Source organism: Nycticebus coucang, chromosome 11 (assembly GCF_027406575.1).
Source record: "Nycticebus coucang isolate mNycCou1 chromosome 11, mNycCou1.pri, whole genome shotgun sequence".
NCBI classification, from domain to species: domain Eukaryota; kingdom Metazoa; phylum Chordata; class Mammalia; order Primates; family Lorisidae; genus Nycticebus; species Nycticebus coucang.
In genome coordinates this window covers 84,645,813-84,662,428 of record NC_069790.1, presented here as the reverse complement: position 1 = coordinate 84,662,428, position 16,616 = coordinate 84,645,813, and the positions used below count along the sequence as shown (strand labels likewise).

Genomic DNA, 16,616 nt, shown 5'->3' with positions numbered 1-16,616 from the left:
TCTGAGTACAAAATGAGGAGGGCTTGAAGAGCCTTCAGGAAAGCGTAAGGGTCATGGACGAGGAGCGGGAATCAAACGGACCGGGCTGGGAATGCCAAGGGTGACATTAATGGCAGATTTCATTAGAAAACCAGGCTCGGCCTGATGAGAAAGGCCTGGGAAGTGGCCTCAGGAGCCTGGGCTTTAGTTGGTCAGCGGCCACAAAGCATATACCACGCCACACATGCTAAAGAGCAGCAAAGCAACCCGCCGCGCCGTGTTTCCAGTCCACGCACGGCCGTCGCGCCCCAGTTCCACTCCAGTTTGAGACGGTGACCCAGACGCTTGATGGGCACAGTCTGACCCTTGGTGGTCGTCCCGCTCCCGGTTCTGCGCCACTGACTAAGGGTTCCGGGAGGCGACACTGGCCCTGACTGGGGTGGCGCCTCGGGGCAGGAGGGCTAGCGCAGGAACCGAGCCTGGCACACCTGAGTCGGCGGCGACGCGGCGGGGGGGGGGGGGGGGGGGGGGCGGGGCCTCGCGGAGGGCGTGCGCTGCGCGGTTTGACTCCGGCGGCGTTCCGTACCGTCGCGGATTTAGCGGCGGAAACATGGCGGCTGCGGCCGGCCCAGCAGTGGAGAAAGTTTTTACGGAGACTGGTCTGTAGTAGTGCGCACGGCCCCAGGCCTTCACCCCACTTGGCGTGCCACCTTCGCGTTCTGAATTACAGGCTCAGCCCTAAACTCACCAGGCCCCTTTTACTGTGTTGGCCTCAGAACAGACACCGAGGATTGAGAGATTTGGTGACGACGGCCGAGTCAGGTACGGGGCCGTGGGATGGAAGGCTGGGCGGCGAGATCTGGGCGCAAACACAGCTCAGGGCTCCGCGTGGTGGGGACCCCAAGCTCCGCCCAGCTGGCCTCCCAGGCGGGGAGTAGGATACTTGCCCCTGAAGAAGGTGGAGGGACGCCTCTCCGTAACTCCCAACGGTTCCCTCTTGACTGTGCGCCACGCTGTGGTCGCGTTATCCAGTAGTGGGCTGGTGGAGGACAACCACGATCCCTATCTGGCCTGCCACATCTCCCTAGGGGGCCGAATGGGGAAGAAGTTGCTATTGCTACCTATTGCTGAGGAATTTAATATTCGAGGTGCCATTTTCCCAGAGTTATCATCTCATAGAACCGAAGCACTGAAATTACCCAACCCTGGCTTCTCCTGTAGTTCTTTCAGCTTTTGACGCTTCTCGATGAGACAGATACAATTTCTGAGTGAAAGATGATGCAAAAGTGATACAATGTGTCTTGAAGCCATTCATGAGCTTTAGGACATGGAGAAAGAATATAACTGATTTGGAAGAATTTGAGTTTTAAGTGAGGGTTAGCCTAAGGCCCAGAGAGAAACAACTGAAACATCCATGGAATCTTCCTTAGCTCTACTACTTACAAACTAGTATATTAGACAAATTGTTTATCTGTTTGTACATTAAGCAGTTATTACTGTTAAATATAGTGGTTTCTGTGTTAATCTTTTTCAACAAGTGTTTGTTGAATACCTACTTGACGTTAGACTTCTTGCTAAAAATGGAACATAAAGAATTGAAGACAACCCTCCCCCCCCAGACCTTGTGATCTAGTGGGAAATGCAGGTACTAAATAAGTGGTGATGATTATTTTTCTATTATGGAGGAAGTACGGGGGTCATAAAACAGGATCAGCCGTAATCGCTCTGAGAAAAGGATTTAAGTTGAGACCTGAGAAGTAGTAAATTAAGTAGGTGTGAGGACTGGGATGGAGCCAGGATAAGGGAAAGGAATGAACTTGGAGAGAGAATAGCGTTTGTACAGTTTGGAATTGGAAGATCAGTATGACTAGAATACAAAGTGTGAAAGAAGAGTGGTAACAGATGAGGCAGAAGAGTTATTCAGGTCCAATGTAGAGCGCTTTATAAAGCATTGTCAGAGTTTAGACTTTATTGCTAAGGGTGATGGGAAGCTGTTGGAACATCCTACATGACTGACTTGATAAATTTTGGTTGAAAAAGGATGCTTTTTGGAGAAGGGCAAATGTAGCTACAGGGAGATGGTCAGTGTAAGACGATGGTGGCCAAACTTGGGATGGTGATGAGAAGAAGTAGAAACATTTAAAAGATGTTTAGGAAGAAGAGTAAGGAGACAGTCTGGCGAGGATTAAATGTAGCTGATGAAAAGAGGAGGGCTGAAATACTATATAGAGTTTTATAAACTAATCAGACTGGCAGTGATTAGTTAACTTTTCCCATAGGTAGATTGACTCTTCTGTTCTCCATTTTTATCTGCCTTTGGAGTAATTTTCCATTGAATTATTGGTAATAGCAGACCAGTTACCAGGATTGTAATGCTTTTTGCTTGTTACTCTCTCTGATTCCAGATGTTTTTTAGAGGTCAAAATGGGGAAAGACTTCTAAATTAGCTATTTAAAAACAATTGCTTCACGTGTTGTCTTTTGCCCATGATACCTGCATATATTGCATGCTATGTCTGTACGTTTTAAGTTTTTTACATGTTTATATTTACTTTGTTTCTAAGTTTTTACCTCTGTTGACAGCACAGAAGAGAGCTGGTGCTCCTTTTTCTATAGATAGATTAATATATGTGTGCATTCAAGTAGAGAGATAGTAATTGAAGACATGGAAATAATGAGATTGCTCAGAGAAAGTGTATGGTGAGAGAAGAGCCTAGGCTTGGGATTAGACATCCAGAGGATGGTTTGACAAGTCTTCTTCAAGGAGACTGAGAAGGAAAAAGTACTGAGTTAGGAAGAAAATTTGGAGACTTTGGGGATGCCAAGGAAAGGTTCAGAAGATAAGAGAAGTTTGCAGTGCCAACAGTTTTCAGAATGTGCAAGTTACTGAATAAAAAAGTACCTTTAGGATTTAGGAATTTGCAAGTTGTTTTAGAACTAGGTAAATCAGTTGTGTGGTGGGAATCACCATTCAGTGGTTTGAATAGTGAATGGGTAAGAAGGGAAGCAACCAAATACTAGTTGTCAAAAGGAGGACAGAAGATTTGAACTTGGTAGAGGAGATGGGACTGAGCAAGGATAATTTGTTCTGTTTCTTTACTCTTTTGTACTTAAAAAAACTAGATTTACAAATGTTTAGTGATAATGCATAGGAGAAAAGTGAGAGTTTAAAGAGAAAGGAAAGAGTGTGATGTTTTGGAAGAAGCAGAGAGAAAGAAATAAACACTATGGGCGAAAGATTTAGCCTTAGATTGAGAAGGGACACCTTCCTTTCCCTGTATCCCGATATGTAGGTAGAGTGGGTTTGTGGTATCAGAAACTGAAGTGAGCTCCCTCCTGATGATTCTGTGAGAGTCATCTGGTGAGAATGCAATGGAAAATGGGTACCAGAGCTGTGAGGAGAGGGAAGAGAGGTTTGAATGAATAGTCATAAATGGAAAGAGTGTTGACCGAGTAAACACAGAAGGATGTCTCATGAATTTATGGTGGCACCATTTAACCCAGTGTGTGATTTTATTTTTCCCTTCCAGCAGTGTTCAGTAGCCTAAGCCCAGACTGTTCTATCATCCCTTTGAGAACATACATATATCCTACATGTTTGTTGAATGATTGTGTAACATACACCAATGATGTTAACAAGAATAAACCTCAATGTATCATAGATTTCATCAGTTTCTCACACTTAAGTAAAAAGATAAACCAAAATATGGCAAAGGAAGACATTTTCTTTAACATTATGTGGTATATAAAATAAGAAAATGTAATCGAGGAAAATTAGAATAATTATATTTAGTTGTAAAAGATAGTCTTATTGAATATATAGAAATAGGATTATTTACCTTGGCTTTTGGACAAAACAAATACAGAAGTAGATTTAGTAATACTTGCAGTCTCTGAGACCCCAAGGCCACTTTAATGACATTCTTCTCCAGCCAAATGGCTACAACAGTTAATTTCAGTAATCATGTATTTTTGTTGATTTTTTAGTGGTACTGCTATTTAAAAAATATAATAAAACTGAGCACAAACTAGATGCTTTTTGAATATTTGATTGAGTTCTCCTTAAATATTCAGTGTAACCATGAGCTTTATATTAGATTAGTTTTTCTGAAATAGTACACTAGAAAATTTTGAAGAATTATCTAATAGGTGGTGAAATAATACTTTGACCACTGTCATGTTTTCAGTGCAACTTGTGGGGGTTTTAAGGTTGAAACAATTATTTGGGTACTTTTAACAAATAATTGTTCATAATATTTCAAAGTTCCTCATTTACTTTACAGTGACTGTTGATTAGCATTCCAGTTTTTCCATTTTTATTAGGAAGTTCAAGAATTGATTTGCTCCAGAGATAGTGTTTAGATTTGGAAAATTTGGTAATCAAAGTAATGCAGTAGAGATGAAAGTACAGGGAGAATTATGGCTCAACTTTAGGGACTGAGTAACTTTAATATAGTTAAACTTTACTTCTAGTAAGTTTATTAGTTAAACCATGTAAATAGTCAAATTTTATAACTTCCTTACAAAAAGACATAGGGCATTTCTGACAGGTAGTGATGGTTGCTGTCACGATATACTGGTGATTTTCAAATTAGAGGTAATGATGAAGTCCTTCATTACCTTTCAGAGCTGAGTAGCTTTTCATTATGCCAACACCATCTAAGCTATATGACTCAAATATGCATGTTGTTGAAAAAAATAGATATTGGAATAAGAATGGATTAGGTAGATATTTCACCATGTCTAGAAGAACAGTTCAGCTGGTGGTGACTCAGTCATACAGTCTTAGCTATGATGAGTAAAAAAGCACAGCCAATAGGTAGGGAGCTCCAACAGCTCAGTAGGGAAAAATTCAAGTAATCCAATTTTAAAAAGGGCAGAGACTCTCAATAGACATTTCTTAAAGGAAGATTTATAAATAGCCAACAGGTATATGAAAAAATGTTGAACATTATTGCTCATCAGAGAAATGTAAATCAAAACTACAACAAGATACCATGTCAGCCCAGTTAAAATGGCTTTTTATCAAAAAGACAGGCAATAAAGATGCTGGCAAAAATGTGGAGAAAGGGGACTCCTTGTACACTGTGAATGGGAATGTAAATTAGTTCAACCACTGTGGAACAGAATGAAGATTCTTCATACTGTGGTCAAAAAACTGAAAATAGAACTACCATATGACCTAGCAATCCCATGGCTGGCTTTACATCCATAGGCTAAGAATTCTGTATATGGAAAAGGTATCCGCCCTCCCATGTTTATTGTGGCATTATTTACAATTGTCAAGATACAGAATCACGCTAGGTGTCCATTAATGGATGAATGCATAAAGAAATTGTCTGCAATGGAACATTATATAGCCACAAAAAAAATGAAAACACAATAACCTGTTGGCTATTTATAAATCTTCCTTTAAGAGATGTCTATTGAGATTCTCTGCCCCTTTTTAAATTGGATTACTTGAATTTTTCCCTACTGGGCTGTTGAAGCTCCTTATCTATTGGCTGTGCTTTCTACTCATAGCATACTCCCATAATCATGGGATTATGTTGTTGCTATTTGCAACAACATGGAAGGGAGGGATTGAGAACATTATGTTAAGTGAAATAAGCCAAGCACAGAAAAACAAATCTCACATGTTATCACTCATATGTAGGAGATGAATATTAAACACAGTCTCATGGAGACAGGAAGTAGAATGATGATCACCAGAAGATAGGAAGGGTAGCAGGGAGTGGGGATAGATTAGGGTGGTTAATGGTTGCAAAACCATGGTTAGTTAGAATGAACAATATTTGCTAGCACAACAAAGGGACTATAATCAACAATAAGTTAGGGTATATTAAAGTAACTAAAAGAGCAGAATTGGAATGTTCCTAACATAAAGAAATGTTAACTGCCTGAGGCGACGGGTACCCCAATTACCCTTATTTCATTAATTCACCTTGTATGCCTACATCAAAACATGAAATGTACTCTGTAAAGATAGTACCATAATAATTAGTACCCGTAATAATTTAAAATACAAATTTTTTTAAAAGCACAGCCATTTTCGTTTGAATAAATTGCCAAGTTTTTAATTCAGAAATAGTAACTATAAAGGCATGTGCAAATAAGATTTTAAACTGGATTTCAGAATAACCTTTGTTTTCATTTATTATTTTGTATTATAAAGATACATATAAATAACAAAAAGTTAATGCTGAAATCTTTTTTTCTTTTTTCTAGATCACTATAAACAGAATTTCTACCTGAGAAGATGTTGAAATAGGAGTTACAGATATATTGGATTTGCTGAATGACTATAAGCAGATAGTTTTTGTAACGTGGGGGAGAAAGCCTAAATTGCGATTACATGTGTAAATCACTGCGTTATTGCTTTAGTCATTGTCTCTATTTAGCAATGACAAGACTGGAAGAAGTAAATAGAGAAGTGAACATGCATTCTTCAGTAAGATATCTTGGCTGTTTAGCCAGAATCAACCTACTGGTTGCTATATGCTTAGGTCTTTATGTAAGATGGGAAAAAACAGCAAATTCCCTAATTTTGGTAATTTTTATTCTTGGTCTTTTTGTTCTTGGAATTGCCAGTATACTCTATTATTATTTTTCAATGGAAGCAGCAAGTTTAAGCCTCTCCAATCTTTGGTTTGGATTCTTGCTTGGCCTCCTTTGTTTTCTTGATAATTCATCCTTTAAAAACGACGTGAAAGAAGAATCGACCAAGTATTTGCTCCTAACTTCCATAGTATTAAGAATATTGTGTGCCCTAGTGGAGAGAATTTCTGGTTATGTCCGTCATCGACCCACTTTACTAACCACTGTTGAATTTCTGGAACTTGTTGGATTTGCCATTGCCAGCACAACTATGTTAGTGGAGAAGTCTCTGAGTGTCATTTTACTTGTTGTAGCTTTGGCCATGCTGATTATTGACCTAAGAATGAAGTCTTTCCTTGCTATTCCAAATTTGGTTATTTTTGCAGTCTTATTATTTTTTTCCTCATTGGAGACTCCCCAAAATCCAATTGCTTTTGCTTGCTTTTTTATTTGCCTGATAACTGATCCTTTCCTTGACATTTATTTTAGTGGACTTTCAGTAACTGAAAGGTGGAAACCCTTTCTGTACCGTGGAAGAATTTGCAGAAGACTTTCAGTTGTTTTCACTGGAATGATTGAGCTTACGTTTTTTATTCTTTCAGCATTTAAACTTAGAGACACTCATCTCTGGTATTTTGTAATACCAGGCTTTTCCATTTTTGGAATTTTCTGGATGATTTGCCATATTATTTTTCTTCTAACTCTTTGGGGATTCCATACCAAATTAAATGACTGCCATAAAGTATATTTTACCCATAGGGCAGATAACAATAGCCTTGATAGAATCATGGCATCCAAAGGGATGCGTCATTTTTGTTTAATTTCAGAGCAGTTGGTTTTTTTCAGTCTTCTTGCAACAGCCATTTTGGGAGCAGTTTCCTGGCAGGTAAGCTTATGGTTTATCTATTACGCCAATGCCTATATGTGATAAAATAGCTTCAAGCATTGAAATTAGAATTGTAGGTCAAGTTCCTGATTTCTACAGGAGATTCTTTTTTGGTTCCTATTTAAATTTTGTTTATGGAATTGAAGCACTGAATGTGTTTTGGGATAATTTAGTTTGATCTCTAGCAAAGAGGTACCAAAATGTTAGGAATATTCAGCATGTGACATACCTCCCAATTCCTAACTGTTCATTAGTAAAACACTCAGATTAAAGATGCTTTAATACTAGCATTTGGAGAATATGCAGTGATGGTACTTGGATCCTTTCATTTTACCCATGAGGAAAGCCAGGGAAGATACATCCAGAGTCACTGACAAGGGAGAACAAAATTACCTAACTTTTAGCTAGTCTCTGGTCTCCTCACTATAACACATTTCTTTTATGTAACCATTTCCTTGAAGAGTGTACATAAAAGGTGATTAGATGTATAACAGTGTATCAGGTTCCTAATTATAGACTCTCCTAAGAAAGAAAAATAGGTTTTACAGTATATTTGCTGTGCACAAACGTTTAAAAAAAGCTCGTGTTGACAAAGACATTCAAACTGTATAGTTGGAATTTGTATCTATGGTATTAACAAACCCAGTCTTCCATTCTTTGAATATTAGTCGACTATACACTATGTGCCAGGCACTATGCTGGGTGGCATGTGAACAGGCAATGTAAACGCACAATTATGATTATAGTGTGTGACAAATACTATAATCTGTGTACATTAGGCTGGGATGTGGAGCATAAAGGAAGGTCAGCTCTGCTGGATGCAGTTCTCTGCCTTTCACCAGTTTATTGCTGCAAAGTGATTTCAAGAAGTGTTTGAAGTGGGAAATGTGGAGAATTACTAGTCATGGTGCTTTCTAGTCAACATGGGCTAGGGCAGGGAGCCCCTGTGGGAGTCAACCAGATGACAGACACATCTTGAGTGTTACCTGAGGATATTGCCCTCACTGTGATTGCCGATGCTAGAACTGTCAGAATTATGGTGATGATGTCACAAACCAGCAAGAGTTCTCCCTCATCTTTGCCTCTCCTCTTCCTGCTAGCTTCTTTCCCAGGCCTAACTACTTTTCCTTTTCCAAGTCTGCCTCATTCATGCTGGATGCCATTCCAGGTCATCAAATCCTGTTACCCAAATATTTTCTTGGTTACCAAATTATTTTTTTATTATATGAGTGGTCTTCAAGTATAGTATGTATACCACAGGAATCACAGGAAGCTTTACAAGTTGTATATCACCAAAGAATTTTAAGAGAAGCAATTTCTATATTGTCACCCTTTATTCTACTCTTTCCTAAAGTTGATCTGCTTGAGAATGCCCTTCAGTTTTGTTGTGGGATGTATCTTACTGTGGTTTTCTTAGCAATTTATTTGTTGTTAAACAATCTATTTAAATTTTTTGCACATTTTCTAGTTTGGTTATTTGTCTTAATGGAGTTTTAAAAGCTCTTTATATATTCTGGATACAAGCCCCTTGTCAGATAAATGATTTATGATTTAAAATGTTTTCTTCCAGTCTGTGGAATATCTTTATAATTACTTAACTTTTTGAGATAGGGACTTACTCTGTTGCCTGGAGTAGAATGCAATGGTGTCATTATAGCTCACTACAGCCTCCAACTTTTGGGCTCAAGCAATCCTCCTGCCTCAGCCTCCTGAGTAACTGGGACTATAGGCACCCACCACCATGCCTGGCTAATATTTTTGTTTTATAGAGACGGGGTCTTGCTGTTGCCTAGGGTGGTCTTGAACTCCTGGCCTCAAGTCCTTTTGCCTTGGCTTCCTCAAATGACAGGATTAAAGGTGTGAGCCACTGTACCTGGCTTATTTTTATTTTCTTAATGATGCTTTTTGAAGAGTAAGAGTTTCTAATTTTACAAAATTCAATTTATCAACTTTTATGGACTTTGTTTTTAGTACCTAAGAAATCTTTGTTCAACACTAGGTCGCAATTTCTTCAGTAGCTTTATTTTTTACATGTATGTATATGATCCATTTTGAGTTAATGGTGTGAGGTAGGATTTGGCGGGGAGTTGTGCATATGGACGTTTAATTGTTCTGGCACCATTTGTAGAACATACTAACTTTTTCCCCCTTTGAAATGCCTTGACATCTCTAAGTAAGGCTTTATTTTTGAGATATATTGATCTATGTATCTGTGCTTACATCAGCACTAGCCCGTTACACCAGATACTTTCTGATTTCCCTTGAAATTTCTTCTCTGATCTATGGGTTATAAGTTTGTTGTGTGATATTTGGGGATTTCCCACACGTTTTTCTGTTGTTTGTTTCTAATTTAATTCTGTGTGGTTGGAGAATATGGTTTGTACAATTTTAGTCTTTTGTTAAGATTTGTGGCCTAGTGTGTGTTTTATGCCAGATTCATTTGCAAAGAATGAATGCTCTGTTGTTGTTGGGTACAGTGTACTATAAATATCAGTGAGGTCCAAGTCAGTTGATGGTGTTTATAAATCTATATCCTTGCTGATTTTCTGTCTAGTTCGTAATACTGACAGATTAAAATCTCCGTTATAACTGCTGAATTGTTAGTTTCCTCTTCGAATTCTGTCTTTTTTTTTTTTTTTTTTTGCTTCATATAGTTTGAAACTCTGTCCATAGGTATTTTATGTGTTATATCTTCTTTCTGTATGGCCCAATCAGTATGATGAGCTGCATAGTTGAGTAGTTACAACAGAGACTGTATGGCCTACAAAGCTTAAAATGTTAACTACCTAGCCCTATTAAGAGAAAGGTTACCAATATTTGTTCTAGACCAGTGCTTCTTTTTTTTTTTTTTTTGTAGAGACGGAGTTTCACTTTATTGCCCTCAGTAGAGTGCCGTGGCATCACACAGCTCACAGCAACCTCCAACTCCTGGGCTTAGGCAATTCTCCTGCCTCAGCCTCCCGAGTAGCTGGGACTACAGGCACCTGCCACAACCCCTGGCTATTTTTTTGTTGCAGTTTGGCTGGGGCCAGGTTTGAACCCGCCACCCTTGGTATATGGGCCCGCGCCCTGCTCACTGAGCCACAGGCGCCACCCTAGACCAGTGCTTCTTAAACTTTTAATATGCATATGAATTAGGCAGGGTATCTTGTTAAGATTCTGAATATTGGAATTCTGTAAATTTGGGGAAAAGCATGAGACTTTGCATCCCTAAAAATCTTCAAGATAATATAGCAACTCCTGGTCAGCAGTAGGCATCCATTAAATGGCAAGGTATTCATCTGGCTATTCAAGACCAATGATCTACCTGAGTTACAGCTGCATTCCCCAATCAGTTGCTATTTGGTAATTGCTGCCTGTGGTGTAGACACTGTGCCTTGGAGGCAATTAAATTTTAACTTAGTATTTGATTTCAATAATCTCTGCAGAAAGATGTTAAACTCTGCTCCGCCCAGTGTTCTATGAGATACTAATGAATACACTCAGAGAAAAGATGTTCAAAGTACAGAAAGAGAAACATTTCAAAAGATACTTGACCATGAAATCCTTGCCTGAAGTGGAATTTAGGAAGCGTCTACTGGATTTATACATGTTCCAAGCCTTTTGAGTGATGAAAGAATCAGAAAATTATATAGTGAAAGGCAAAACAAGAGCTTTGTTTGGACAAGACTGTTTGGGGGATAGTTTAAGTTCTAAAGGGTATCTCAAATTCTTTAAGTTAGATTTTAATTGGCTTTTTAAGTAAACTATTTCTGCTTAATTCCAAAATGATATTGACACTGATTAACTTTTTAATGATAGAATCTAATCCTGTTTCTTCACCTTTCTGTGAGAGTAATACTAAGTTCTAACCTGATTTTTCTCACTGCTGTATTAAAATATCCTCTAGTGGATATCCACGGGAAAAACTCTGCCACTGATTAGGTGGGGGCAGACCCAGTGTGGCAAGGTATAATAAAGAATTTTAAAAAGCCTTTGAGTAGATCAGTTTGTCAGCTATAGGTGGGATCAATAATAGAGAGAGACACTGAAATCAAGAAGGCTGGCTGGGATTAAGAAATGATAAGGACCTGGACTAAGATGACGGGAAAGTACTATGATAAGGCTAAGACCAAGAATATTGTCAAATTTAAAGAGAATTTGATGTTGACTGATTTGACATGGTGGATAGTCAAAAGAAAATGTTAAAAAGATGTTAACAAACTGAAAGGAACTTAAGAATATCGGATAACAGAAAGTTTAATGTTGGATTTTATTGGATTAATGACCTAGCAGCTGGCATTTGTAATTTATAAAACATTTTATAATGGATTTACTTATCTTTTAACGTATATTTTCAGGGCATCAAATGTACTCTGATTCGGGAGAAGTAAAATAAAATTCATGAGAGTAACATGCATTATGGAGCACATTTGTAATTTAGATCTTAGTTCCTCAAAATGGATTTTGTTGCTTTTTCTTAAGTTTTTACATATAAAAAGTTTTGGGTTTAGTTAGTTTAGCTTAACATAAAAAAAAAATTGAGGAACAATTTGCATACAGGAACATATACCCTTTTTAGTAAATCTGCAGTCTTGACAAACATGTAATTGTGTGCCACCACCACCGTAGTTAACACGTAGAGCAGTTCCACACTCCAGTTCACTTCCACTCCTTTGTAGTCAGTCCTTCTCCCAACCCTTAGCACTTAGCAATCCCAAATTTGTTTTCTGTCCCTAGATGTTTTCTTTTTCCAGAATGTCATATACATGAAATCAAATAATTTGTAGTCTTTTGAGTCTGATGACTTTTACTTAGCATAAATCATTTGAAATTCATCAATGTTGCTGAGTGTATCAGTAATTTATTCCTTTTTATTGATGAGCAATATTGCACTGTATGTTTATTACTCAATTGAGGGACATTGAAATTATTTATAGTTTTTTGGTAATTATGAATAAAGCTGCTACTACATACAAACATTTGTAGCCAGGAGCAGTGACTCACACCTGTAATCCCAGCACTTCGGGATGCTGAAACAGGAAGGAGCACTTGAGACCAGGAGTTTGAAACCAGCCTAGGAAACATAGCCAGACCTCATTTCAAAAAAAAATTAGCCAGGTGGTGTGCAGCTGTAGTCCCAGCTACTTGGGAGGCTGAGGTGGAAGGATTGCTTAAGCCCAAGAGCTTGAGTCTGCAGTGAGCAGGATGATGCCACTGCACTCTAGCCTGGGCAATAGAGTAAGACCCTGTTTCTGAAAGAAACCAAAATAAATAAAAATATTCAAAAGATCTGAACAGATAACTTTATAAAAGAAGACATACAGATGGCAAGTAAGCACATGAAAAGATCCTTAACATCAAGTTATGGTCAAATATTTAGCACTTTATATCCTAAAATTTTTCAGGTGACAGGAACAAAATCTATGTAACATACAGATACCAGTGTAAGAATTTCATTTAAAAAATGTGGCATTTGGGCCAAGAGCAATGGATTTTTTTATGTTAATCCTAGCACTCTGGGAGGCTGAGGCAGGCAGATGGTTTGAACTCACAAGTTCGAGACCAGTCTGAGCATGAGGGAGCCCGTGTATCTAAAAACAGCTGGGTGTCATGTAGTTCTAGCTATTTGGGAGGCTGAGGCAACAGGATCACTTGAACCCCAGAAGTTTGAGGTTGCTGTGAGCTATGATGTTACACACTCTACTGAGGGCAACAAAGTAAAACTATCTCAAAAAAATTAAAGAAAAAATTAAAAATCTGCCATTTATATTAAAAGCATATAATTCTTATTTGCTTGTTTAGAAGCAAATAGTTTTGTATGAGTTCCTTAAGTAAACCAGATGGAAACTAAAGAAAATGAAACCCAAGAAACAATAAATGAATGTATGTTACAAAATAATATAAAAATGAAGATACTGTGCTGTTCATTGTGAGAAACCTAGATTTATTGATAAGAAACTATAGGCAGCTTTCAAAACTTAGCTTAGTTCAGCAAATTTAAAAACATTATGCAAGCCACTTTATTTTTCTTAAGATTCAGAATATCATCAGGGTACAAACAAACATTTTGGTTACATGGGTTACTTTTGTGCAGTTGGAGTCAAAGTTGCAACTGCGCCCATCGCCAAGATAGTGTGCATTGTACCCGTTAGGTGTGGATTTTCCCATTCCTTCCTTCCTTTCCCACCTGCTTGATTTCCATTGTGTTTCACCTCCGTATGTGAATGAGTGATGACAGATTAGTTCCAATTTAATACTGAGTAAATGTGGTATTTGTTTTTCCATTCTTGTGTTACTTTCTTTGAGAAGAATGGTCTCCAGTTCCATCCAGGTTGTTACAAAGGTGTTAGTTTATCTTTTTTTTTTTTTTTATGATTAAGTAGTACTCTATGGTATACATATACCACATTTTATTAATTCATTAATGTATTGGTGGGCCCCTGGATTGATTCCACATCTTTGCAGTTGTGAACTGTGCTGCAGTAAACATGTGAGTGCAGGTGTCTGTTTGATAGAAAGGACTTTTTTTCCTTTCGGTAAATACCCAATGGTGGGATTGCTGGATCAAGGTCTACTTTTAGTTCTTTGTGGTATATCCATATAGTTTTCCACAGAGATTCTACTAGTTTGCAGTCCCACTAGCAGTGTATAAGTGTTCCTTTGTCTCATCCATGTAAACATCTGTTGTTTTGGATCTTTTTGATTAAAGCCATTCTCACTGGAGTTAGGTGATATCTCATTGTGGTTTTGATTGCATTTCCCTACTGATTACAGATTTTGAGCATTTTTTCATATGTTTATCGACCATTAGTTTATCTTCTTTTGAAAAGCTTCTGTTAATGTCGTTTGCTCAACATTTTTATGGGGTTGCTTGGTTTTTTCTTGGTGATTTGAGTTCTTTATGTATTCTAGTTATCAGCCCTTTATCAGGCATATACTGCGTAAATGTTTTCTCCCATTCTCTGGGTTGTCTATTCACTCTATTGTTTCCTTGACTGTGCAGAAGCTTTTTAACAAAATCAGGTCCCATTTGTTAATTTTTGTTGTTGTTGTGATTGCTTTTGGGGTCTTCATCGTAAATTCTTTGCCTATACTGATATCTAGAAGAATTTTTCAACATTTTCTTCTAGAATTCTTATAGTTTCATGTCTTAAGGTTAAGTCTGTTATCTATAGTGAATTCATTTTTCTGAGTGGTAAGAGGTACAGATTATGTTTCAATCTTCTACATGTGGCTATCCAATTTTCCCAGCACCATTTATTGAATAGGGTGAAAACACTTTATAGTTTTATGGTTTTAATGTCAAGTGACATATTTATGTAGAGACAATAGGATATAGTGGAAAGTACCTAAGCTTTAGACTTTAGTTCAAACCTAGCTCAGCCATTTATTATTTGTGTTTTTATGAACAAGTTAGTTGACCTTTTGAGTCTTGGTTTCCTGGGATAATATTTAGGTTATGAGCTTCTTCTATATGTTAAAAGTAAAAAAAAAAAATGTCTAGCACAATAAATGGTAGCTTTAATTTGCAGCAAAGCATTTTTTTTAATTATTTATTTATTTATTTATTTTATTGTTGGGGATTCATTGAGGGTACAATAAGCCAAGTTACACTGATTGCAATTGTTAGGTAAAGTCCCTCTTGCAATCATGTCTTGCCCCCAAAAAGTGTGACACACACCAAGGCCTCACCCCCCTCCCTCCGTCCCTGCAGCAAAGCATTTTTAAATCAAAATGAGGTCATTATGAACAAAATAACTGAAATCATTTCATTTCATGACTATAACTATTTAGGAGATCTTGGTACACAGTTGCTAATGCCCTAAGTAGTAGGTACATTAGAAATCTATTTTCTGGCTGAGTAGTCTCAAAAACATAAAAATAATTTTTAAAGAGTGTAGTCCTAATAAAGGTGAAACAACACTGGTCTGGGAATCAAAGTCAGGCGATCTACTGAATCTTACTTTTCCCTGTGGCAAAATAAAAAGATTAAATAATCGCTGTGTTAATTTTTCAACTTTAAAAGTACATGAAACTAAGTAAGGTAGTTAAGTAAGATTAAAGCTTATAAAGGCAGACTGCCTGGATTCATACCAGCTATGTTGAGTAAGTTTCCTAATCTCTCTCTCAAGCATATTTCTCATTTATAAAATGGAAACAGATTGGTAACATCTATAGTATCATGAAGATTAAACAAATTAATACATAAAAAATAAGAATGATAGGTGGGTAGCATGCAGAGCATAGTTAATAACAGGTAGATTTTGTTACTATTAAAGTGGAAAAAGTTGATATCTATAGTAATTTTTAAAATGTTTTAATGTTTTTAAAAGTTGGGGAATCGGGCGGCGCCTGTGGCTCAGTGAGTAGGGTGCCGGTCCCATATGCCGGAGGTGGCGGGTTCAAACCCAGCCCCGGCCAAAAACCACAAAAAAAAAAAAAAAAAAAAGTTGGGGAATCAGTTAAAGGGAAGAATAAACACCATGTTCCTTATCATGAAGAAAATATTCAGACAGTATTATTGGTTCTTTAAGAGGGGGGAAAATCTGTTTCATACTATTCTGACAGAAGCGATAAAACATGAAATTAAAAGAGGCTCTCTTAATCTTTTAAAAGAAAATCTTCCTTCTGATCTAGAATAGCTCAAAACTTTAGAAAGAGAAATGAAACTACAGAAGATGAGCACTTCTAGTTTTGGCAGCAGATTTGAAAACTCCCTGCTCCCTGTGCCAAGTAAGGCACTGTGACTGTTCCTACCATCTTGCTAGAAATGAAACTGTGTGTCATCTGTAGATTCCATCCCTTTCTTGGCTCTGAGACTAATCTTAAGACATCTGTCATACACAGTGACTACTATCACTTCCCCTATAAAGAAATTAATTATAGTTGTGGAGTTTTTTTGGTTTAGATCAAAAGGGCTTCTGCAGAAAGCTGTATCAAACCCCCAAGAAGTCTATAAATGACTGTGATTGGCGAGGAAAGACATAAAAAAACTCATGTGAAAGATTTCAGAGAGAATCTCTATATAAGAGTGCCATGAGATATGTTTCCTTGGGTATCTACACAGTCTCCTCCCTTTTATCCTGTGAATTATCAATTACCAATTTTTTTTATTTTAAAAAAGCCTATTGCTGAGCAATAAAACTAGCACCAAATGTGATGGTGTCCAGTTA

The 16,616-nt window shown here is 37.6% G+C and overlaps 1 protein-coding gene across 2 annotated transcripts in view; it reads left to right on the top strand.

The window, feature by feature from the left end:
- The first annotated feature begins 583 nt into the window (after positions 1-583).
- The window catches only part of TMEM168 (transmembrane protein 168), a 29,484-nt gene continuing 13,451 nt past the window's right edge, over positions 584-16,616 (top strand). Inside the window, exons 1-2 of one of the 2 annotated variants that reach the window (XM_053553521.1) lie at positions 584-801; positions 6,207-7,461. In XM_053553521.1, the coding sequence (XP_053409496.1) occupies positions 6,334-7,461 (1,128 nt within the window). In that variant the 5' untranslated portion in view covers positions 584-801; positions 6,207-6,333. Of the gene's footprint in view, positions 802-6,206; positions 7,462-16,616 lie in introns of those variants that run through there. The other variant, XM_053553522.1, reaches the window with a different exon arrangement.